At 39.4% G+C, this 23,719-nt stretch overlaps 1 protein-coding gene across 1 annotated transcript in view; it reads right to left on the minus strand.

Annotated features, from left to right (window-relative positions):
• Positions 1–7,327: 7,327 nt before the first annotated feature.
• C9 (complement C9) overlaps positions 7,328–23,719 on the minus strand; it is a 41,986-nt gene continuing 25,594 nt past the window's right edge. The window contains exons 6-11 of the mRNA XM_028875595.2: positions 19,953–20,243; positions 16,543–16,783; positions 14,693–14,839; positions 12,984–13,162; positions 8,343–8,571; positions 7,328–7,655 (exon numbers count right to left, since the gene is read on the minus strand). Of these exons, the coding sequence (XP_028731428.1) occupies positions 8,344–8,571; positions 12,984–13,162; positions 14,693–14,839; positions 16,543–16,783; positions 19,953–20,243 (1,086 nt within the window). The 3' untranslated portion in view covers positions 7,328–7,655; position 8,343. The remainder of the gene's footprint in view (positions 7,656–8,342; positions 8,572–12,983; positions 13,163–14,692; positions 14,840–16,542; positions 16,784–19,952; positions 20,244–23,719) is intronic.

Raw genomic sequence — 23,719 nt, forward strand, 5'->3', positions numbered from 1 at the left:
GACATGAGAGAGGAGAACAGAGTGAGGGTGGTCGTCACCTCTGGAAGCCTCCTCAGATACACCCCGCTTTCTCTGGACTCTTTTGAGTTCACCCCAGATGATGCTTTTTCAGTGTATTTGTCTTTTATGGTTCTTCACTTATGTCACATGGGTTGAGTTAGGCGCTCACTAGATTTGTTCCTCCTCATGAGAATTAATTTTCACACTGCCCCTACCCCCACTCCTAGTTTGTGAGTTAGCTTTTTTTTTTTTTTTTTTTTTTTTTTTTTTTTTTTTTTTTTTTTTTTTTTTAGGATCTGTTTGGGTGCCTAGGTTCTATTTTTGAATCCGATTAAAACAACATATGGCTTTAGGTGTGTTAATACTACGTGCATATTCCAGCCCACAAAAACCCACTGTGGACGATTGCTCAGCTGAAGCACATCTGTACGCTGAGCTGATGTCACTGCTGCTCTCTGATGACGAGTCAAGATCAGACATGGCTAGTGACCCGGCTTCCCACCCCCACCCTACTGGCAAGGTCAGTATTTTGTAGGTGCGTATCTTTTGATTCTCATGCCTTTGAACTGTACCAGCAAAGGGCAAATCCGACTCAGGAAGTAGAGCCACTGGAGCCCAAGGAAACTCAGGCTTCTGCTCAGCCAGATAGGGAACAGCCCGGAAGAGAGGAAGCAGGCGTGGCTAAGGAAGGCAAGAGAAGAAGAGTGGGCACTTCTTAATTAGGCCTACTTTCTTTTACTCTTTGTTTTTAAAACATGAGTTTCTTTCTTTCTTTCTTCCTTCCTTCCTTTCTTTCTTTCTTTCTTTCTTTCTTTCTTTCTTTCTTTCTTTCTTTCTTTCTTCCTTCCTTCCTTCCTTCCTTTCTCTCTCCCTCTTTCTTTCTCTCTCTTTTCTCTTCCTTCATTTCTTCATTTCTTCTTTCTTTTTCTTTCTTTCTCTCTCTCTCTTCTCTTCCTTCCTTCCTTTCTTCTTTCTTTCTGTTTCTCTTTCTTTCTCTCTTTTTTTAGGAAAGCAAGTTGTATTTCAGAACATCAAGGATCTGGAGACTAGAGAAATGGCTGAGCAGTCAAGAGCAACTGTTGCTTTTTCAGAGGACCAGCACCTATGTACAGTGACTTATTCACCTACAACTAGACCTCCAGGGGAATCTGGAGCCTTTGTCCTCCACAGGCACTTGTATTTGTGTGTACATATCCACATGTACACACATACATGTTTATAACTGAAAATAATAAAAACAAAGCCGTTAAAGGGCTGGAGAGATGGCTCAGCAGTTAGGGCAATTATTGCTCTTGAAGAGTACCTGGGTTCAGTTCCCAGCTAGTTCACAACCCATTAGTAATTCCAGTTCCAGGGGATCTGGTTGCCATTTCTGATCTCCAAGGGCACCAGACATGCATGTGATATACAGACATACATGCAGGCAGAACACTCATATGTGTAAAATTAAAATAAAAGTCCCCCCAAAAAATCTATTAAGGACATCAAGTATCTGGAAGAAAGAACAATATTACTTTTAGTGACAGTTGAATTTACCCTTTGGTCAAAGGACAGTTCTTAGTATGTTCCAATAAGAAGAGACAGTTATGTTTAAATGCTAGGAGGACAAGGAACAGCTGTCCGTCCCATGCAAACGCAGGTGACTGTTTACTAAGGTGTAGCAGGACTATGAAAAAGCAACTGAGACTTTAAGGAGCCTTTCATCAAGCCCACGAACGTGGACAGCAAACAGACACAGGTCACAACTTATGTGCAATTCCTAAATTCTGTGGTTTTGCTGTTTTGTTCCTAATTCTTGTCTTACCCTTCCTTGGGTATATGGGGACTTGAACCTCTGCGGGTCTGTGTGTCTTCCGTTTCTTACTTCATTAGCCCATGCCTATTCTTCTCAGAAACACAATCTAAATGCAATCTCTCTGTTGTATTTTTGTCTCCTTTGCTTGGTTAAAGAAAAGAAATGAGCTGATGCGCACACACCTTCGAGGGCTTGGAACCTGCCTCTGCCAGCCTGGAAAGAGGGCAGAAGAGAGGGAAGGTCCCACACCAAGAGTGGATCTTTGTATTCTCCTCATTTGCCCACCTTTTTCTTCCTCTTCTCCTCCCCTTCTTCCTCCTTCCTAGGCTCTTTCCTTCCCAAGTTTCTTGACCAACAGAAAGGATCATCAACAGGGTTGGGAAATAAGCAGCTAAGCCTTGCAATTTTACAGACGGAGAGAAGATAGAGGGGCATATTTTCTTAGTCTTATCTTAAAATTTGAAGATAGGAATAATTTCATATCAATATAGTGCAACATTATCAGAGCTCAAAGCTTGGGTGCTTTTAGAATGTGTTTACAAATTTGTTTAAAATAGTACATTTTAAAACAGTCTTTAGATTTTTTTTTCTTTTTTCTGTAAGTTCCTCCCCTGTTCTCTTTCATGCACACTGTCTGTACCTTAGAGTCACTCCATTTCTCATTTGTGGATTAGGACCCGATAGGCAGGAAGCCTCTCTACATACAGAATCATTCAACCTGCTATTGGCTTATCCCTATGTGGATGTAACTAGCTGACTGACAATCTTCCTTGTGGGCAGAAGGGGAGGTAAAGGCAGGAGGATCAAGCATTCAAGGTAAGCACTGGCTACACGAGACTATCACAAAAACAAAACAAAGCAAAAAAAAAAAAAGTTACATGTTGACATATGCCACAATAGAGACGAACTTTGACACATTATGCTAAGTGAAATAAGTCACACACAAAGAACAAATGTTCTGCCTAACATAGGCAAATTCCTAGAAACAGAAAATAGAAGAGTGGGAACCAGAGCTGGCAGAATAAAGATTGGAACCATTGCTTACTAGGTACAGGGCTTCAGTTTGAGATGACAAAAACCAGAAGTTCAGGAGATGTTGTACATCAGTGTAAAAGTACTTAATGCCCTTGAACTGCACACTTACAAATACTTAGAGTAGTTGTTTTATTTTATTTTTTATTTTCATTGATGGATATTTAAAACCCTTTTTTATTTTTGGACAACACCTCTGGATATAACCCAGGCTGCACTTAATCGTGTGTTCCCTCTTTCTATAATCCTTCCTAGAATTAGAAACATATGTCACCATGTCCAGTCAAAATAGTAAATTGAATGTTATCTATATTTGGCCACAATAAAATTTAAAAACAAACAAACAAACAAACAAACAAAGAAAACAAGAACTACTTCCTATGAATGCTTATGTGCTCCCAATCCATAAAAAGAGACCTAATCCTGAATGTGAAGGCAATAACAGGTGGGGACACTGGGAGATGGTGAGGTCATGAGAACAGAGACCTTGGGAAATGGATCAGAAACCTCACAAACAGGGGCTGAGGCAGCTTATTTTCTCCTTCTACCATCTAAGGGCACAGCGGAAAGATGCTACCTGTGATCCACACATCCATCGCTCTCACCAGCCATGGGATCTGCTGTCATCTTGATCTTCTCGTAGTAGCTTCTACACTGTCGAGATACACATCTCTGTTGCTAGAAGCCACTGTTGTTATAGAAGCCCAAAGAGACCAAGGCAGTCTTCAGAACAAAACTAAAACCAAGTCACCAATGTATTGTTTAGAGGAGAGGGACTAAGGTGTTCTGCCATGCACTGTTTTTCCAGTTTTCAGACTGAATCTTCTATTTGACTAATGTCACAAATGCCACATTTATAAGGATTTTGACCAACAGCATTGCATAATGACAATAGTAATCATTACTATAGGCTGCCTATTAGGTGCAGAGATTGTATGTGAGTGACCTCAACCTCAATGGACTTGCACATCAATTCTATAAAGGGTGTATTACTATCCCTGAACATATTTAGGGCTTAAAGGTTTAGTAACCTGTCCATTGTCAAGCAGCCACACTATTCCTTTCCCTTAGAGCATTTTGCTATTCTCAGCATGGTAGTATTTACTTGGTATAAAATTTGATTGGAAGGGAAAGGGGTGGAGGAAGTGGAGAGGTAGATGTTAACAATGCTTTGAATTATGTGTGTGTGTGAAATAAAATCATTTTATTAAGAAGAATTTAAATATATGTTTAGCCCACAGTTTTAGATTGTCTCTCATAAGTAATGATTTAGGACAAACACAGGAGATGCTGTTGAGTCCACTGCAGTTAAATGACAGACAATGGTGTAAGGCTGGGGTCAGGATGCTTTCCCATACCCAGAATATTGATTTTCTTCTAACTGTCAGTGATAAGAAATGTATAAACAAGCCAAGCAGTGGTGGTGTGTACCTTTAATCCCAGCACTCAGGAGGTAGACAATGGCAGAGCTTTATGAGTTTAAGACCAGCCTGGTCTATAGAGTGAGTTCCAGGTTAGCCAAGGCTACACAGAGAAACCTTGTCTCAAAACAAGCAAGCAAGCAAGCAAGCAAGCAAACAAACAAACAAGAACAAACAGCCCATATTTTGAATACAATAAAAGGCAAAGTGTGTAAACTCAGCAAAGCTCTGGCCCTTCCTTAGCTCACCAAACCCCAGGAAACACGAATACCTAGCTAATTACCTTGGGTCTTTTTGATAATGGCCTCTTTCTTTTTAATTAATCAATCAATCAATCAATCAATCAATTTTTATTTTGTAATTTAATTTAATTTTACATATCAGCCATGGATTCCCTTGTTCTCCCCCCTCCTGCCCCCCTTTCCCCCAGTCCACCCCCCATTCCCATCTCCTCCAGGGCAAAGACTCCCCTGGGGATTGAGTTCAACCTGGTAGATTCAGTCTAGGCAGGTCCAGTCCCCTCCTCCCAGGCTAAGCCAAGTGTCCCTGCATAAGCCCCAGGTTCCAAACAGCCAGCTCATGCACTGAGGACAGGTCCCAGTTCCACTGCCTGGATGCCTCCCAAACAGATCAAGCTAATCAACTGTCTCACTTATCCAGAGGGGATAATGGGCTCTTTCAATGGTGGTTCAGTGTGAGGGTTTTTAATGTGTAGTATGAACTTCAGAGGGCAATTATCTTCATCTATGTCTTTCCCAGAATGATGGTGCACTCCTTCAAAGGGCAGGTGGGATAAGGCAGCCACACTGCACCCTATTGAAGGGACAAAGGTACACCTAATTTTTCCAAACAGACCTCTTGCCCAGTAGGTCATTATCACTCTTGCTCTCCAGCTGTCTGCCTTCCATTAGATTTAGAGACTATTGGGTTGTTTCTGATGTCTCAAGGGTGCACCCTGCTGGAAAAGTACTTTGCCAGACAGTTTACATTTGAAGTTAGAGGATTGTGCTATCAATAATGTACCTGGGGGCAAATTGCTGGATGTATAGATAGCTCTAGGAGAGAGGGAAGAGAGGGAGAGAGAGAGAGAGAGAGAGAGAGAGAGAGAGAGAGAGAGAGAGAGAAGAGGAGGGGAGGGGAGGGGAGGGGAGGGGAGGGGAGGGGAGGGGAGGGGAGGAGAGGAGAAAGAAGAGAAAAAATGTGAATATGGATATGAGTGTAATGGACCTAGACCTACAGTAACCATTCCTTCCTGGGCTATGAGAAATGAACAAGCTGACCCTAGGAGACCTGATCAAGTTTTGGTTGTTTTCTGTTTGACATTTGAGAGCTTGTTAGGGGCTCTAGCAGGGGAATGCAGCTGCTCTTACCCTTGACTGAAGACCAGTTCCTCCTCTATTTTTTCTTTTTGAACTGAGCTTCAGAGGGACGCACATGGAGCGGTGAGGGAGAAAGGGGACATTCGCCTGGCCAGCCAGATCAGCCTGATCAATGCTGGTGATCGGTGGGGTGACAGACGTGGCAGCCAAACCACACTCACGTTCTCTGACATTTGTAATTTAGAACCATTGAAAGAATTCTAAGTAGTTATTCCAGCAACTTCCCTCAATCTAGAGGCTCCCGTATCCAAACCTTTCAATAGTGGACTAGGAATGGAGTCCAGAGTTTATGTGTGTGTATTCAACAAATTCCAGTTCTCTCTGATTAACTCAGCATTTGTGTACAGAAGTTAGGCCTTCTGTTGAGCTCACTGGATAAATTTTAGTCCCAAGAGGCCTGGCACTTTGAGTATTGTCCCCACATCAAACTTAATGTCATTCTGTATTACAATGCATCTCATAGCCAGTCACATTTTCATTTACTGTTAAAAGTCTTGATACATAATTTAAAATTTCTCTAGTGGTTGAAATTATTTGCCTATGAATAATTTGTGTACTTAATAATCATTGAAATTTTCTATGAACTGGAAAAAAATCTAAATTTATAGATGTGTGAAGTATTTAATAGTAAAAATAGCAATGGGATTGTTATGCTGTATGATATTTATATTTAGTTATGTGTTAACTAATTTTGATTTTGTATTTTCCTTTTAGTATTTTGCCCTCCCCCACACCATTTCTTTATTCTCTGGCTTTCTCTCCATTTCCCTCTGTCTCCTCATTCTTTCCTTCTCTTTTTACCTCCATTACCTTTTCCCCCTTTCCTTCAGACCTTTTCAAAACGGAAAGTTCTCAAGGCTGGGAAGATTGCTTGGTTTATAAAATCGCTTTCTGTGTAAGAACAGAGACCTGCGTTTGAATGTCTGGAGCCCATGGGAAAGCTCAACTCTCGGTGTGAGCATCTCTAATCCCAGAGCTCTTATGGAGAGATGGGAATCAGAGACAGAAGAATCCCCAGAAACTCAAGGGCCAGCTAGCCTGGGTATGCAGTAGAAAAAAACCAAACCCAAACAACAGCAAGGTCACTCTGTCTAAAGGTGGAAGGCAAGGACCAACACCAAGGTTGTTTCCTGCCCTCTACATGTGAGTGTGGTTGGTACACATCTTGTTCTCCCATTCTCCCTCTCTACTGTCTCTGTCTCTCTCTGTGTCTCTCTTTTTCTGTCTCTGTCTGTCTGTCTTACACACACACACACACACACACACACACACACACACCCCTCAGACCCTACTGCCTTTTAATAGAAAGACTACAGCCCATTTTAATCAGCTCCTTCAGTCTTACCTTATGCAGCTCAGAAGCCTAACAACTCAAAACTAAACTGCATGGAATCGCTGAAGTTTGTTTTGTTTGCAAAACAGAGGCCATTTCAGAAGACTTAACCTAACAATATTTGGGGTACATACTGCAGCCTTTCTTCCCAGGCTCCTAGAGTTAAGTTGGACATCAAAGCTTAATAAGGGCAGAGTGCTGTGTACGTGGTAGGTGTTCCACATCTGCCAAATGAGCACATGCACATATAAATGAACAGGCAAATGAAACAACTACGTAAATAAGAGCTAAATTACATGGTACAGACTTGGTAATGGGACTGGTGGAATATATTAATCATACAAAAGCAGCTTGGCAATTACTTAAAGCCTTTTAGAACAACATTCTGTTTTTAATTTAATTTTGTTTTATTAACAAGAGATTGGCATTGCCTGTGGGAAAAAGTAGTCCTGGCATATCTCACTGCTGACTCTTCATTAGGGAATTAAAAAAAAAAATGGAAGCATTATAGGCATTAAAGAGGGTGGAAAGGCACTGTAGACCTAAAAGAAAAGACTTCAGAGGCTGGTAAGATTTCCATGAAGCAAGCTGCTTTCCACTTGGCAGTGAGGATTTGCTCCAGGGTGGGATGCAAAGTTGGAAAGTCCTGGGATTCTTTTTTCCCATTCCATGTGAACCCAGGTTTTCCTTTTTTCCTATAGGAAACAAAAGGATGTTGAATCTTCATGTTGAATAGGACTTTGACTTTGGGCCCATATCCCTGTGCATACATTCCTCCCCTATTTTCTGGGTCTTGGTGAAGTACAGTGTCCAGGAACTGGGGCTAAAATGATGTTTAAGACTCAAGCATTTTTCAAAACTGTAAAGAGTTGTTTATCTTGTGTTGGGAGAGTCAAGGTAATAGATGCTGGAATAACCAAGGGAAAGTGTAGGGTACATATATGTAAAGAATTCATTCCTAGGGGAATTAGAAAGCTTTCACTGGAGATATTAGTTGACTTGGGTTCAGGATTGAATGTCTGTATCCTGCTTATAGATTAGCATAACCAGGAGACTAAAAGAAGAAAGGAAGGAGAGAAGAAAGAAAATAATAAAAGCACAAAAGAAAGTAAGGGAGAGGGAGGTAGAATGATACAGTAACTATAATTTGCTTTTTCATATATGTTTATGTTTAAATAATAATATAGAGGTAGATGATGTTAAAATGGATTATGAGGGCTGATTTGTCAGCCTTCACTGCTTAGTAAATAGTAATATATTTAGACTATATGTGATATATCATGGGAGTTCATCACAAAATAACTTAAGAGCTCATTCTCACATTAACTAACCATGGGATGAACACTCTTGTCCTTAAAAATATCAAAATTAGTTCACCTCACCTTAATTCAGTTTTCGTTGTCTGATTTCACAGGCAATTCCCTTAAATGTGGGTGGGCAGGAACACAGGCACTGCCCGTCCAGAAGAATTGCTTTACCTCCATTTTGACATGGATAGCATTTTTTAACATGGAATTCCTCGATATAGTCACCTATAGCTCTTTCCAAATTCTGTTTCTTTATGTATGCATCTTTCATTTTCAAAGGAACCAGATTATATATAGGGGACAGCTGTAAGAAAGAAAATATTCAATCTTATATCCTTTTCTACAGAGGACCTTGTAAAACACCCTTCACTCAATCACTGACTCACAAATTTGTTGATTTGCTGGAAGCTTATTGAACAGTTATTATTGCCAGATACTATGTTAGCTTTTGAGGTTACAGTTGATCAAAAGTAGTCATGATGCGCGCTATCGTCGAGGTTATATTTAAAAATAGAAAGAACGAGAGAGGTCATATGTCATCAAAACTGTCATCAAGAAAGTGAGAAGTCTGAAGTGGGAGAAGCTATTTGTAATACTGCTAAAGGAGAGTGGACTCACATTCAGAAAACATATTCAGAAACTGCTAAGGCTTCACAACTGTTCACTAACATATTTTTGGTAAAACCTATGGTGGTTTGAATAAAAATGGCACCCCTAGGCCCATAGGGAGTGGCACTATTAGGAGGTGTGGTCCTGTTGGAGTAGGTGTGGTTTTGTTAGAGGAAGTGTGTCATGGAGGGGAGGGGGCTTTGAGTACTCAGAAGCTCAAGTCACTTCTAGTGTGGCTCAGTCTCTGCTGCCTGCAGATCCAGATGGGGAAACTCTCAGCTCTTTCTCCAGCACCATGTCTGCCTGCATGCCACCATGCTTCCCACCATGATGATAATGGACTAAACCTCTGAACTGTAAGCTAGCCCCGGTTAATTTTTTTTCTTTTTAAGAGTTGCCGTGGTCATGGCATGTAATCACAGAAATAAAACCCAAACAAAGACACTACCCTAACTCATATTTCAGTTCTGTTAGAAGAAAGAAACTTCTTTCCAACTCTGCCACATTGGCACAATCAGGGCAAGCATGTAGGAGAGTGATTTCGGATTTTGAAAAAAAAAAAAAAAAAAAAGGCATTTATCTTGTTTTGCCTTCAAAAGAAAGTCAAGGCCAGATAATCTAAGATATGGGAATAGAGGACCATGGAGGAAATAGTTTGGATAAAACTATCTAAATAGTGTTCCAAGAGATAAAGATGAAGGCCATGGCAGTTTCAAAGAAGCCTAAACCCTGGCATCCAGACTGCCACAGGCAGATCTAACAGTTCCAGTGCAGCCCCCGAAGCCTTCCTGCACAGCTTACCTTTTCATGACCAACCTTGTCTTCTAGTAAGCAAGAAAAGGTTTTGAGTTTTCTCCTATACTAGCTAGGTCTCTTGTCGTTGTAGATACATTTAAGTAGACAGTTCATCATGAAGCTTGCTAAAATACCAAACTTAATATTAATCACATTTTAGATCTCTTCCAGTCATCCAAAATAATTAACAATGTGTACCAAATATGGTTTCTTGATAGAACGAGAATTATTTTTTACCTCTATACAAGAGAGTTATACACAGGTTTCACCATGCCATTATGGCTGTCGCCTACAGAGCGTTAGCATCTGGCCCTTTAAAATACTGGCTCTCCGTAACATCCAGTGCATGTCTGCTAAGCATTTTAGACCAGAACAAAGTGGTAGATTTGTTCTCCATTCATTATTAGCTCATGGCGTTTGAGAAACTCTGAAAGTAGATTATTCATTGACTCAAAGGTAAGAGTGATCGTGGGAAATGGGAAAGTGAAAAAAGAAAAGCTGAGAACAGAAAAGGTGAGGGGCAAAAGGGGCACCAATGCACAAGATTCAAGCCATCTCTTATAGCTGGACTGGCCAGTGCTCAACCAAGTGCCACCTCTGATGCAACCAAGAGCCCTGGCGCTTGGTACATCCACATGTACCAGGTGAGCCACAAATTTGGCTACATCTTCTAGTTCACTGAAATAATACACAATGGAATTTATCAATCCCATGCATATAAGAAAATACACCTGATTTCCAGGAGAAACAAAATGGGATTAAAGAATAATATTTCTCATGAGTTCCCATAAAGGGAACATTGTATTACATAACATCCTTTTAGAAAATGAAGCAGGCTTACATCATCTTGTTTCTTATAATGTCAAAACAGAACCTTACAGGAAGCCAGTGTATTAGATTACAGCTATGCTCATCGAGTTGCTATTTCTCTGGCAGAAGTTGTAAGCTTCCTATCTCCCTGGTAATCTGCAGTAGATGTAGTTTCTCTCTGCTGACATTTTAAGGATTTGATTGTAACAGTGGATATAAAGGAAAAATAAACAGTTCAGCTACTCTATAGAGACAAGAAGTAGGATATTAGTGTCAGTATACAAGCAAACTGATAGGGGGATTAACATCTTTTCCTGAAAATTGAAGACTATGACAAAGGTAACTACTGAGACAATAGGCCAGCCTGTATTCTTTGGATGGAGGGAGGCCAAGAGCAAGATATTGGGATATTGAAAGGCACAGGCTCTGTTTAGTATAGTACTGCCATGGTCACTGTAATATAGGAGACAATATATACTATCATCATAATCATCAATTATTTTACTTAGTATAATGTGACTTCATTGTTCTGCCAAGATAAACCTAGCAACCTAAGTATGTAGATCATTGATTTCATTTGAGACAGAAGATAAAATGCAAACAATTTAATAGTTTAGGGTAGTAGGGAGAGAGTCCATAAAGTCTCTGTATAATTAGAAAGAAAGTAACTATTTTAGTGTTAAGAGTATCTCCCAGTGTTTGATATGTTGTCTACAAACAATAGAATGCTTTTCACCAACAGGTGAACTAGTGATCATGGATGTGTAATTACCTGAGGAAATTAGTAACCAATCTCCCAAAGGTCCATTTCCACAAGATTTATGAGAGCAGAAACTCCTTAGCATCTATTTCAAGGTCAAACTTGGTAGTGTGTGTGTGTGTGTGTGTGTGTGTGTGTGTGTGTGTGTTGTGTTTGTGTATGTTGTTGTTGTACCAGGATGTTGAGCACAGGCCCCTGTCTATGCTAGGCCAGTGCTCTACCATCGAGATGTATCTCAAGATCCATTTTTGTTTTTGAGACAAGGTCCCATTAGGTCGCCCAGACTGACCTTCACCTTATAGGTAGGTGTTATAGCCTGGGCCCCCACAACTTATGTGAATTGATGTGTGCTTATCTGCTAAAGGCTTTATTTCTATAACCAAAATGCAGAACTGGTTGCAAATTTTGGTTTCTGAGTTCTTTCTTCATATAAGAGAGATAGTCTGGGTGGCTCTAATGAACTCTTTAAAGACAATAAAATAGAGTGAGAAAGTAAAATTCTCAAGAAACTAGTATTATAAAAAAAATGTCAGCATTTCTAAAATGTAATAAAACTGGCATTGTGAACAAAGATCAATTTGACTGGAGAGAAGAAACCATAAGACATGCATGGAAAATTGAAAGCTATGAAAGAAAGCAACAATTACTTTCTAATAATAGCAGGGAAAAAAAGGAGTGGTAAATAACATATACATGTTTTAGTAAGTGGAAAGATGCAGCCAAATAGCAATGGTATTTACATCTTTACAACTGTAATGTATTGTCCCCCTTCAAGAGTAAACAGAAGAGTACAGACTCTCAGGGTCTCCTAGATAGAACACTATTACCATTATATAAAAATGGAGGCAGGCCTGGGGATTCACATCTATACCCCTAGCACTTGGGAGGCTAATGCAGAAGGATTGCTGAGAGTTCAAGACCAGGCCAGGCTATCAAGTTAGACCCAGCCTCATAAAACAGAATCAAAACAAAAATCAGAAAGGGGGCATGTCTATAATCTCAGCTACTCAAAAGGCTGAGCCAGGAGGATCATTAAAATTGAGTCCATTTGGACAAAGAGAAAGTGAATGAGAGGGGATTGATTCTCTGGTCACAAAAATTACCCATCTTTGTTTTTATGTTTGTCAAGACATTATGAACATTCTTTCCATAATGACTCTTGGATGAGGATCTCCTGATGTGTGATACCCAGAGAAGACAAGGGGAGCCAAAGGGGCCAACCGAAGAGAACTATCCATTCTTGGTGACAATTTTGTTCCAACCTGTACTATTGACTCTATATGAACAATATGAACAATCTTTTTTTTTTTTTTTTTTCGAGACAGGGTTTCTCTGCGTAGCTTTGCGCCTTTCCTGGAGCTCACTTCGTAGCCCAGGCTGGCCTCCAACTCACAGAGATCCGCCGGGCTCTGCCTCCCGATTGCTGGGATTAAAGGCGTGTGCCACCACCGCCGGCTTATGAACAATCTTAATAAACCTTCAGAAACACATGAGGGTCTGCAGAATTAAGTGTTGTCAAGACAGAAACGTCTGACACCTGTGAGTGACAGACGGCAGGAGGAGGTCATCCAAGTTGTCTGACACTACTCTATGCCTTTGTTCTCTGAAATTCTTTTTTCCAAGGAAGCCATGTGAGGGCATTTGAGTACTAACATCTCTGTCTTATAAAGGCAACTGTTATCTGAACCCAGTGTGGTGTTTAATAAGACAGCATCTTCAGTCATAAAAGAAACATTCCTTACTTTTTGACTAATGAGTGCTGGGGCATCATTCAAGGATGAGGCCCAGTTGACAAAGTCATTCACATCAATTGTCTTGTCTCCTCTGAGAAGCTTTTCCTTCAGGAGGATTGCTTGTTTCCCGGTCCCTCCTCTTATTAATGAAATAACATCCTCTATGAAGTTTTCACTAGTGATGTTTACTGGAAAAAAAAAAACAAAACAAGGAAGACTTGAAGCATTTGCATCTCTGTGGTCATTTATCCAGATGGCATTTGATAAATGTGTATTATGTCTTTTAGGATAGCTTATTGTATTTGTTGAACTTTAATTGTAAAAATTACACACATAAATCTCCCCTCCATAATTTAAGAGGGCAATTTTTCTCAGTAGTCAATTTATAGAATTCAATCATCTTTGTTTTGAAAAATAGTGATGGTACAATCGATCCAGGTGGATTGATAACTTACAGCTCATCATATAAATACAAGTACATACAGGACTTTGGATGTGATATATATATATATATATATATATATGAAAACTTACCTTCATAATGATATTGTATATAGTATGCTTTAAATTATCTTGATATTATAGAAATATTAGCGTCTAAAAAGAATGAGATAAAAAGTAAACTTGTTCCCACTCCCAAATCCTATTCCCCTTTCTCTGTTTCTCTCCAAACTGAATCACTTTAAACACTTGCAAAATTTTTAAAGTCATGAAGTATTAAAGGAATCACAAGATGTTTTTCTCTAGCCTTTGTCATTTGTACAAATGAGAAATCTGAAATAATGTGGTATAGTGACTAGCTTAAGGTCACACAATTAACTTAATGCTGTGAGACGATAATTCCAGGGTTTTGACCCTTTGTTAGTTTCAGTCATATCCATAAGTAGACTTTCCACATTGTCCATCTTTCCCTTCTATAGTTCCTTCATTACCAGTTGGCACCTTAGAGATGAATCAGAAGTGTTCTTCAATCCCAGCACTCAGGAGGCAGAGGCAGGTGGATCTCTGTGAGTTCAAGGTCAGCCTGGGCTACAGAGTGAGTTCCAAGAAAGGTGCAAAAGCTACACAGAGAAACCCTGTCTCGGAAAAAAAAAAAGTGTTCTTCATTTAAAGTTTAATAAAAATTTTAAATAAAAATAATTTTAAGTCTTTGAGATTAGAAGAAGATGTGAAGTCTCCAGCACATTTTCATGATTGCTAATTTGCTAACAATCAATAAGAGAAGGTTATGCTTATAACAAAAACATCTAGAGTTCCAAAAAGGTGTTGCACTAGTTGGGTGCTGAGGAAAGGTTACCTAATCAAGCCACATTGAAAGTAGATTTGGAAAGGTAACTTAGGCCTTGTTCTTTGTAATGGACACAAGGTCCTACATTAGCCCATTTAAAGCTTGTGAAAGTTAAGGAGAAAAAGGAACGTGTCTTCAAGACACTTTGCCACCCGTGACCAGTTTTCTATCATTGCCACAAAAGATACCCAAACACACGTGCCATGAAGAGCAGCCCTAGAGCCGAGTGCTTCCCTCGCACAGTAGTGGCCTTGACAGATGTGTGTCTATGGGCCACTTGTGCTCATAGTGAGTGACTGAGGAAAAATGAAATAGTTCTTAGGTGATTTTGACTTTTTGAACTGAAGATGCTGGAGTGCTGATCATGAGAGGCAATGCTCTTAGGTATCAGCTCCGCCTTCCTAAGTCTAACCAGCCAGTCCACACTTACCTCTTTTCCCATCACCTCTCCTTAAGCAATCAGTCTTATTAACATTTCCTGTGAGTGAAAGTCCATCAGAGATGGGACGCAGAGGGATGTGTATAGATGCACCCAGTTCATACCCAAGACACTTCTTTATGTCACTCACTTCAACACCTGTGTTATAGAGTCATATGAAAATTATTTAACGTTACTATTTTGTGGCAAATATACATATGTTTCTAGATACTATTATTGAATCAAATGTGAAGATTATTTGACATGGTCTATTAACATCAGAAATAAATTCTAACTTTACTATTTTGTGACAAATATACATATGTTTCTAGATGCCATTATTGACTCAAAGGTAACATCATGTCTTCCCGGCCTCGCCTTTTTATTAATATCTAATGGGATCCTTTCATTTGGCTTATCAACTTAGTAGCAAAGAGCATATTAAATTTTCCACCTGTTTGAAACGGATATAGGTCAACCAAGGTTGTTATAGTAAAATCTTTTATAATACCCAATGGAGACAGCAACATCCAACATGTATTGAATGGTTATTATATGCCTGACATTATTCTAAACATCTTGTATAAGTTAACTAATTTAATTCTCACATTAACCTTATGAAGTATCACTCTGTTTCAGTTGAGTATACAGAATCACACAACAATATCCAATTGTTTTGGACAGATGATTTGGATATATAGCAGCTTTGTTTTGGCTGATACTATGCATGCTCACAAATAATAATCTTGGAAGTTAACTCACTATAGTTGATATATGCCTACGTAAGCACTTATATCCTTAAATTCCTTGAAGTCTATAATTTATTATCTATTTTATTTAGATATATAATATATAAATAGTATATAAATAATAAAATAGGTAATAAATGATAATAAAAAATATATAAAGAATATAGATAATAAAAATAAATAATAAACAATAAATAGAAATAGAAAATAAAAAGATCTATCTATCTATCTTCTTACACTTACACTATTGTATGGCACCACCATGTCCTGCAATGGTTATTATTTATTAACACAGTCATTTTGAGTTTACTTTATTCTTTTTATTTTTATGAAAGAAGTCTTTCTGTGATACCCAGGCTGGCCTCAAACTCCTGGTCTTTAGCAAGCCTGTTACCTTAGCCTCCAAAGGAGCTGGGATTACAGGCATATATTTATGTACCTGATTGTTCTACTTTATTCTTGAAAGGAACAGATGAACCTTTAGGTCCAAGGCATCTCCCAACTATAGGGGATGCATGGATGAAGCACTATGTTACTCTTTCCCCATAGTTTTGAGTAAAACAGTCTTATTCAACATGGCCTCAACTGAACTACCCCATAAGATTATAATGATTACCAGATGAGGCAAAACTAAGTTTTCAACCTTATGTTAGCACATTATGTTTGTACAATCATATTGGTTATTTCTTCCTCTCAAAGACAACATTTAGAAAAATTTGTTCCCACTAACACTGAAGAATATTTTGAAAGACAGTAATTGTACATAAATTGAACTAGTCTGAGGATTAAGAGACAGGCTATATAAATTGTTTCTTATACCTTCTTCCACATCTTAAATAATGTTTCCTTAGAAGCCGTATTCCCATTAATAGCCATTTCATTATAGTATGATTTGGTGCATTTCTCAGTAATGCTGTTGAGTATTTTGGGAGCAAATGAGCCTATTCAAAGTGGAAATCAATGAGCCATTTGATAGACTATTAGATGCCAAAGGTCAGAGCAGAATTTCTCAAAGGAACAGATTATTAGATTATTTCATCCTAAGAGTTTACTGAAAAGGGGCAATGAAAATAACAACGTTCACTTCAATCAGAATTCTGTTTCTGGGCATACCTTTATCTTTCATGGAAGCTTTATCCAAGACATATATCAGTTCGTAGACTCCTCCCAGAGACCCAGAGCTACTATAGTGAGTTCCATAGGTTTCCAAAAATCCAAAATACTCTCCCTTTTCATAGAAAGTTGGCAGAGCTTTGACATCATCCAGGAAAGTTGTAGTCAGAACCACATCCCGATTTCTCATCACAAATCTACCCATGTGAACTGTTCCTTTCACATGCAGAAATATCTTGTCCTTTGATGAGAAGCAGTTGAAGAAGAGAAACATGACTTTTTATCATGTCATTCAAACAAACCATAAAATCTAGAACATTCAGGGGAATGACATTTTAGCAGTGACCACTACAGCAGACCACATTAGAATGAATGAACATAACTTGTTGTTGTTGATACTGTTTGGCAACTGAAACTCTCAGACATGCTCAGTCAGACACTTTAATGACCTTCCTGGTAGTTTCTCATAAAATTAAACACTCATCTGCCCTCATAAACATCATGCCCCTATTAAGTGCTTACCAAGGGATCTGTTTCAGGATTCCACAGCAGCATTCGTCAGAATAGCTGCAAACAGGAAAAATCTCAAACACCCATCAACAAAGAAGTTGTTAAGCATGTAGTGTTGTATCCACACAAAGGGATTTTGAGTCATCAGTCAAAAGAAACTACTGACATATTCAAAAAGTAATCTCAAATACAGGGTGATTAAAAGAAGTTCTACACAAAGGAACGCATGCTGCTTGATTCTCCTCATAGTAACAGACAAAACCAAGCTATTGTAGGAGAAATCTGGACAGTGATTGCTTCTCAGTTGGTAGGGAATTGACTGTGAAGGACATGATGCAATTTTCTTGGGGTGGTAGAATGTTCTATATCTTGTTTTGAAGATCTATGTTTGAAGGAATGTGCTCTCTATATTTTTGGTGTGGCTTCTAAGCCCTCATGTATAAATACAAGAATTTTATTAACAAGAATCTAACAGGAGCTTGCTTCATACATCGCAAACCATAACTAGTTCTCCATCTTCTGAACTACATATTAATTCTCAGTGGAGTCTCAAAGATGAGCAGAATGGATCAGGATTCCTTTTGTCATGACTGTCAAAACTAGAAGGGCATCTTGGGATTTGGAGTAGAGTGGATGTGATAGTCTTTGGCTCAGCTGATTTCAAAGGTAGGTCTTAAATGATTTCCACCCAAATTGGAAATTTGTTCTTTCTTTCATCCTAAGACAATAAAAAGGATTCTTCTGGCCCCATGAGCCTCACCAGCTGCAACCCATCGCCTAGTCCTCATTAGACACAACGTTGCATGAAAAGCTTTTTTATACATTCTATTTCCAACTCTTCTTTTCCTATTTTCTCTTTCATCTATTTTTTTTCCCGAGGGAAAGGAGCATGTTGAAAATAACTCAGAGCCTTGAACCTGTTATGCAGACACCCTACCACTGAGCTATATTCCCATTTACTTTAAACTAATTGAGTCATTCTGCTGCCCTCACAAAGACAAAACCATTCTGGTCAAGGTTTCCAATCACCTTCATAATCCTAAGGCCAGTGATCACCATCCTCATTTTTGACCCATTAGCACATTTGACACAGTTAATCTTTCTTCTTTGTTCAGTAGATTTTTGAGTCTGGTCCTGGCAAGTAGCACTTATCAAGCTGCAGAAGATCACCCCTGGGGTCTTGTTAAAATGTAGTTCTGACTTAGCAGGTCTAGGTGGCATTTGAAGGGCTAGTTCCTATTGATGTAGGCACTGCTGATCCAGAGACCACATCGAGCAACACAGTTCAAGGACATTGCACCACGTGCTTTCTGGTTTTCTCTGTGGTTTCTCCTTTTGCAATTTCCTTTATATTGAAGTTTCCCAAACTTATCCCTTATTCTTCTGCTTATAAAATGTATTATAACAGTGTTGTTTGCCCAACAAAATCCTATGATTTTAAAACATCATCTGTATGTCAAAACCTCTTAAAATTATATCTTGAACCCAGATCTCTCCCAAATTCTAGACTCCTAGCACCCACATCTTACCAACTTTCAATTGAAGATTTAACAGACCTCACATTTCATCTAACTAGAACTTAACCCTGGTCTTCCTGTCAGCCACTCTATCTTTCAAATGGCTTAGGCTCCAAACACTGATATTGGATTTGATGGGAACTATCCCTTCTAAATTACAACCATGTCCCATCTGAATTCCTGCATTGTTTTTTGTTTGTTTGTTTGTTTTTGTTTTTGAGACAGGGTTTCTCTGTGTAGCTTTGCGCCTTTCCTGGAACTCACTTGGTAGCCCAGGCTGGCCTCGAACTCACAGAGATCCGCCTGCCTCTGCCTCCCGAGTGCTGGGATTAAAGGCGTGCGCCACCACCGCCCGGCTTCCTGCATTGGTTTTTTAAACATCATCCTTATGCTTGTTTTCACATGCTCAATCTTTTCCCAACACAGTACCCAGTTGGGCCATTTTAAATTTAATAATGAATGTCAAGAGTTGAGCTCAAACCCCTATTACAGAAAGAAAACCCACCCTTTACAGTGAGCTTTGAGGCTCTATGTGATCCAATTAAAGTGCCCTCTTGAATCTGTTCTCTTTCTGGTTCAATGTGACAGAACCATGCCATCAGACTCTTTCTACCTTTGAACCCCAACCACACTATCCCTAATTCAACTGTTTGGAGAGATTGTCCTTAAATCTTTGGTCTCTCATCTTCTCAACACAAACTAATCACATAATTATGCACAATATGAATGCTGAGAGTTCACTGTTATCTTTATTAATGCAAATGTAGTGTCTAAGCAGGTGTTTGGTATCAGGAAAGGAGGAGGAAGCATTTGATCAGCATCACACCAATCCAGAAGAGAATTCTTATATTTATTCTAGAGGTGGTAAAGTGACCTTTGAATCTGGATTAAGTATAAAAATAAACAGATATTTTTTTAAAATCTCAGTCTAAAAATGTGCTTCCAAAGTAGGCAGACCAATTTCATGTGCAACATGCATAAGTGCACCGTACCACTGTTTGGAGACAGGGTCTATAGTAAGCACATAGGCATCTTTCTGAGAGGCCCTGTGATACAGAAGCACAATCCTCCATCTTAACTCTTCATTGTACTAATAATCACGGTGATTGTTAAGTGGGATGCTCTGATACTCGGTGTCAGTCAAACAACATGCTCTGAATCCTTAGAACACGTTCCACTCACTAACACCTAGTGCCACACTCACTGACTACTGTCCACTATCTGAGAGTTCACTGCCTTTGGCAGTTTGCTACTTGTTCTAGATATCTCTGTGAAGATTTTCTGGGTTGCTTTTATTTACTATTACCTTAAAAAGAGTTTGGTTGGTTTGAAATAAGTCCTATCAAAGTCTTTATATGTATATACATATATCCCAGGTCTTACCGTCCTTGATAAATATGTCGATAATCGTTGAAAATTTTCACTCTTGAAATATGAAAATTTAAAACCAAGAGAAGAGTCTTCAGAGTTTGTCAGTTCTGTAGGTTTTGAAGAGTTTTCTTCTGGAAAAACGTCGTCAACTCCTCTTACCCTCGAACAGCACTTTACTTCAGTGATTTTAAATTTTAGAGCCAAGTTTGCGTTAATACTCGAGGTCCTCTCCTGGAAGATGTTTCTGAATATTTCAATCTCCTCTTCATAATTCTCATTTCTGAGATGTGTATCAGCCTTGGTCTAAAAGTGTATAATAAAAAAAAAAAAGAGCTGTTAAAAACAGATGCAAATCAGGCAGCGGTTTGAACAGCAGTAGAGGGAGTGAGAGCGCTCTAAGGCAGAGGTGCTGGAGTAGGATTTCTGCGGTTCGAATACAGAGTCTGTGTCTCAGTTTCATTTCCGTGGCTGTGAGAAACTACCCCGATGAAAGCAACTTTAAGGGAGAATGGGTTTATTCTGCTCAGGATTCCATCACTGTGAGGGAGGTCAAGGTAGGAATCCGAAGCAGTCGGTCACATTACATCCATAGTTAAGAGCAGGGCAAAGATGAACTGATGGATACTTCTGCTCAGTCTTCTTTCTCTCCTAGTTTAGGACCTAACCCCTGCGAATGGCGCTATCCACGTTTAGACTGTGTCACTTCACATCAATTAGCACAGTTAAGACACCCCTCCGTGGACATGTCCATAGGTGCCTCTATATTGTTTCACATGAACAATTATAACTAACCATCACAACCCTCCCCTTTTAACTCGGCACAGGAATGCATCACCTTTAAGTTAAAACTCCTTTCCCTTGTCTTCAAAATTTGTGTTTATACTATAATGTAAAAATATAGTCCATCTTTAAAAATCCACAGCTTTCAAAAGTTCAGACACCTTAAAAGTTCAATATCTCTTAACTCTAAAGGCCTATATATTAAAAAAAAAAAAAAAAAAAGAAAACCATATTATTCCAACATGTGATGGCACAGAATAAATGAACTGGGACATGAAACAATCACACAAAATCCTCTCCTGAACAGCTTCTAGAAAACTCAACAGGGAAAAGTAGCAACTCTTATACCTCCATATCCAACATCCAGGGTTTGTAATACAATCTGGGTTCCAAAGGGCTTTAGTAGCCCTCTTCCTCCAGTCCTGCTCCCCTCCTCCCCCAGTCCTGCTCCCTCCTCCCCAGTCCTGCTCCCTCCTCCTTCAGTTCTGCTCCCTCCTCTCCCCTCCTCCCCCAGTCCTGCTCCGAGAGTCTCAAGTCACAGGTAGAATGAAACAAACATAAACTAAACAACCTAATGAAGGCCGGATGGTAGTACACACATACAGGTCATCATCTGCACGGCTCTCAACATTCTTATCTTCTAAGCTCCTACAGAGTAGCCCACTGAACTAGCTCTCAACACTCCATGGTTTCTCTAGCCCCAAATTCCAAAGTCCTTCCACAGTCCTCCCCCAAAACAACATGTTCAGGTCTCTCACAGCAACCCCTCCCCCACTCTTGCTAACAATTTCTGTCCTGCTTAGGGTTTGTATTGCTGTGATGAAACACCATAACCAAAGCATCTTGTAGGGGAAAGAGTTTATTTGCGTTATGCTTCCAAATCACTGTTCATCACTGAAAGAAGTCAGGACAGGAACTCAAACAGGGAAGAAACCTAGAGGCAGGAGCTGATGCAGAGGCCACAGAGGAGTGCTGCTTACTGATTTCTCATCATGGCTTGCTCATCCTGCTTTCTTATAGAGCCCAGGACCACAAGCCCAGGGATAGCACCACACAAAATGGACTGGGCCTTCCCCACCAGTCTTATTGAGGCATTTTCTCAATTGAGGTTCCTTTTATTCAGATGGCTCTAGCTTGTGTCAAGTTGACATAAAACTAGCCAGCACACTGGGATATATAACATGACCTGATTTTTTTTTTAAAGGCTAAAAACCAACCCAAATTTGAACTTTAATTTGTACATGAGGCATTGGAAATATAGAAACCTAATCCATGATATTTAGAGGGTGAAGTCTTTGTTAAGTCAATTGGGGGAGCCCTATGAGGTGGGCCCCTCTACCTTAGAGCTCCAGAATCATGAGTCAAATAAACCTCTTTTCTTTATAACTCACCTGGTCTGATGTATTGTTTTATAAGAATAAGAAGCGGAGGCTGGAGAGATGGCTCAGTGGTTAAGAGCACTGGCAGCTCTTCCAGAGGTCCTGAGTTCAATTCCCAGCAACCACATGCTAGCTCACAACCATCCGTAATGAGATCTGGTTCTGTTTTCCAAAAGATGCTTCTTTTTCTTAAAAAATTCTAATTATTTTACCTGAACACAGTCTAAAGGAAAAAATTTACATATTCAATAAGGAAAGGGATGTAGTGATTTTAAGATTTGGGAAATATTGAAAAAGACTTTATTTTTATTTTAAATTATGTGTATATGTGTCTGTGTGTGGTTTGTGTACATTAATGTAACTCTAGGTGAGCTGGATTTCCCAGAGGTGGAATTGTAGGTTGTGAGGTACTTGACATTGGTGCTGGGAATTGAATATGAGTCCTGTGTAAGACCAAAAGTCATTCTTGAAGGATTCTGGGGATCCAACTCAGGTCATCAGGCTTGTGTCGCAAGTTTTCACTCACTGAGCTCTCTCATTGGCCTTGCATTTCCAAAATATTCTTTTACATCTTTTCCCATAGCATACGTGTTGCACAAATTCATACACATATAAGAGAAAAACAAACTTTTTGACCTTATCATTTCTTACTCTTGTTCCAAGTACCAGCTTAAGTGGCACCTCTTTTGGAAAGCTGCTTCATCTCAAAGCCTTATAAGTTTTTAGAACATATGCTTCTGTGGGTCCTCATTTAAAACAAAAGAAAACAGAAGCCACTTCTATTCGAATTGCTTATTAAATAGATCATATCAGAGCTATAAGAGGCCAGGGGACGCCTTTAATCCCAGCACTCGGGAGGCAGAGGCAGGCAGATCTCTGTGAGTTCAAGGCCAGCCTGGGCTACAGAGTGAGATCCAGGACAGGCCCAAAACTACACAGAGAAACCCTGTCTTGAAAAACCAAAAATAAATAAATAAATAAATAAATAAATAAATAAATAAATAAATAAAAGGAGGCCAGGGGTCATGCCTGCTTTCTATTCTCACTGCTACAGCATCCCTACTTAGGAAACAGTCAGTGTATAGAAGGTACTCAAAGAAAATGCATTGAATTCAATATGCAGAGGTAATAATAGCTAGGGCAGATAACTAACATCTTTTGTTTATTCTGTTCCAGATGTAGTTAAAGTGTTTTATGTACACATGCAGAGGAGCGACTTCAGGAAGATGGATGAATAATACCCTCTAGGACTGGTTCCCTCTCAGAAACACTAATTGAACAACTTGGCACACATACAGATAAATTCAGCAGAGCTAAGGAAACCAAGGGAGAGATTAGCTGACTGAAGTACAGCATGGCAATAAGAAAATATACACAGAAGAGGACAGTTTCACGACTCACTCACCCCCAGACAGTGCACTATGGAGAGGCCATCCAGAGTAAGGAAAGAAAGTAAAGCCAATGCTGGGCTGTGTCTTGGACAGCATCAAGACATAGCAAAAGGCAGATCCTCTTGGTTAGTAACTGTGGATTAAGCCTTCAGCCTGCTCTATTGACAGGTGTTTGAGTGCTTGCCATGTGCCAATAACCCTTGGAGAGATTTCCAAATTTATATCCCTT

The sequence above is a fragment of the Peromyscus leucopus genome, chromosome 11 (genome assembly GCF_004664715.2).
Source record: "Peromyscus leucopus breed LL Stock chromosome 11, UCI_PerLeu_2.1, whole genome shotgun sequence".
Classification (NCBI taxonomy): domain Eukaryota; kingdom Metazoa; phylum Chordata; class Mammalia; order Rodentia; family Cricetidae; genus Peromyscus; species Peromyscus leucopus.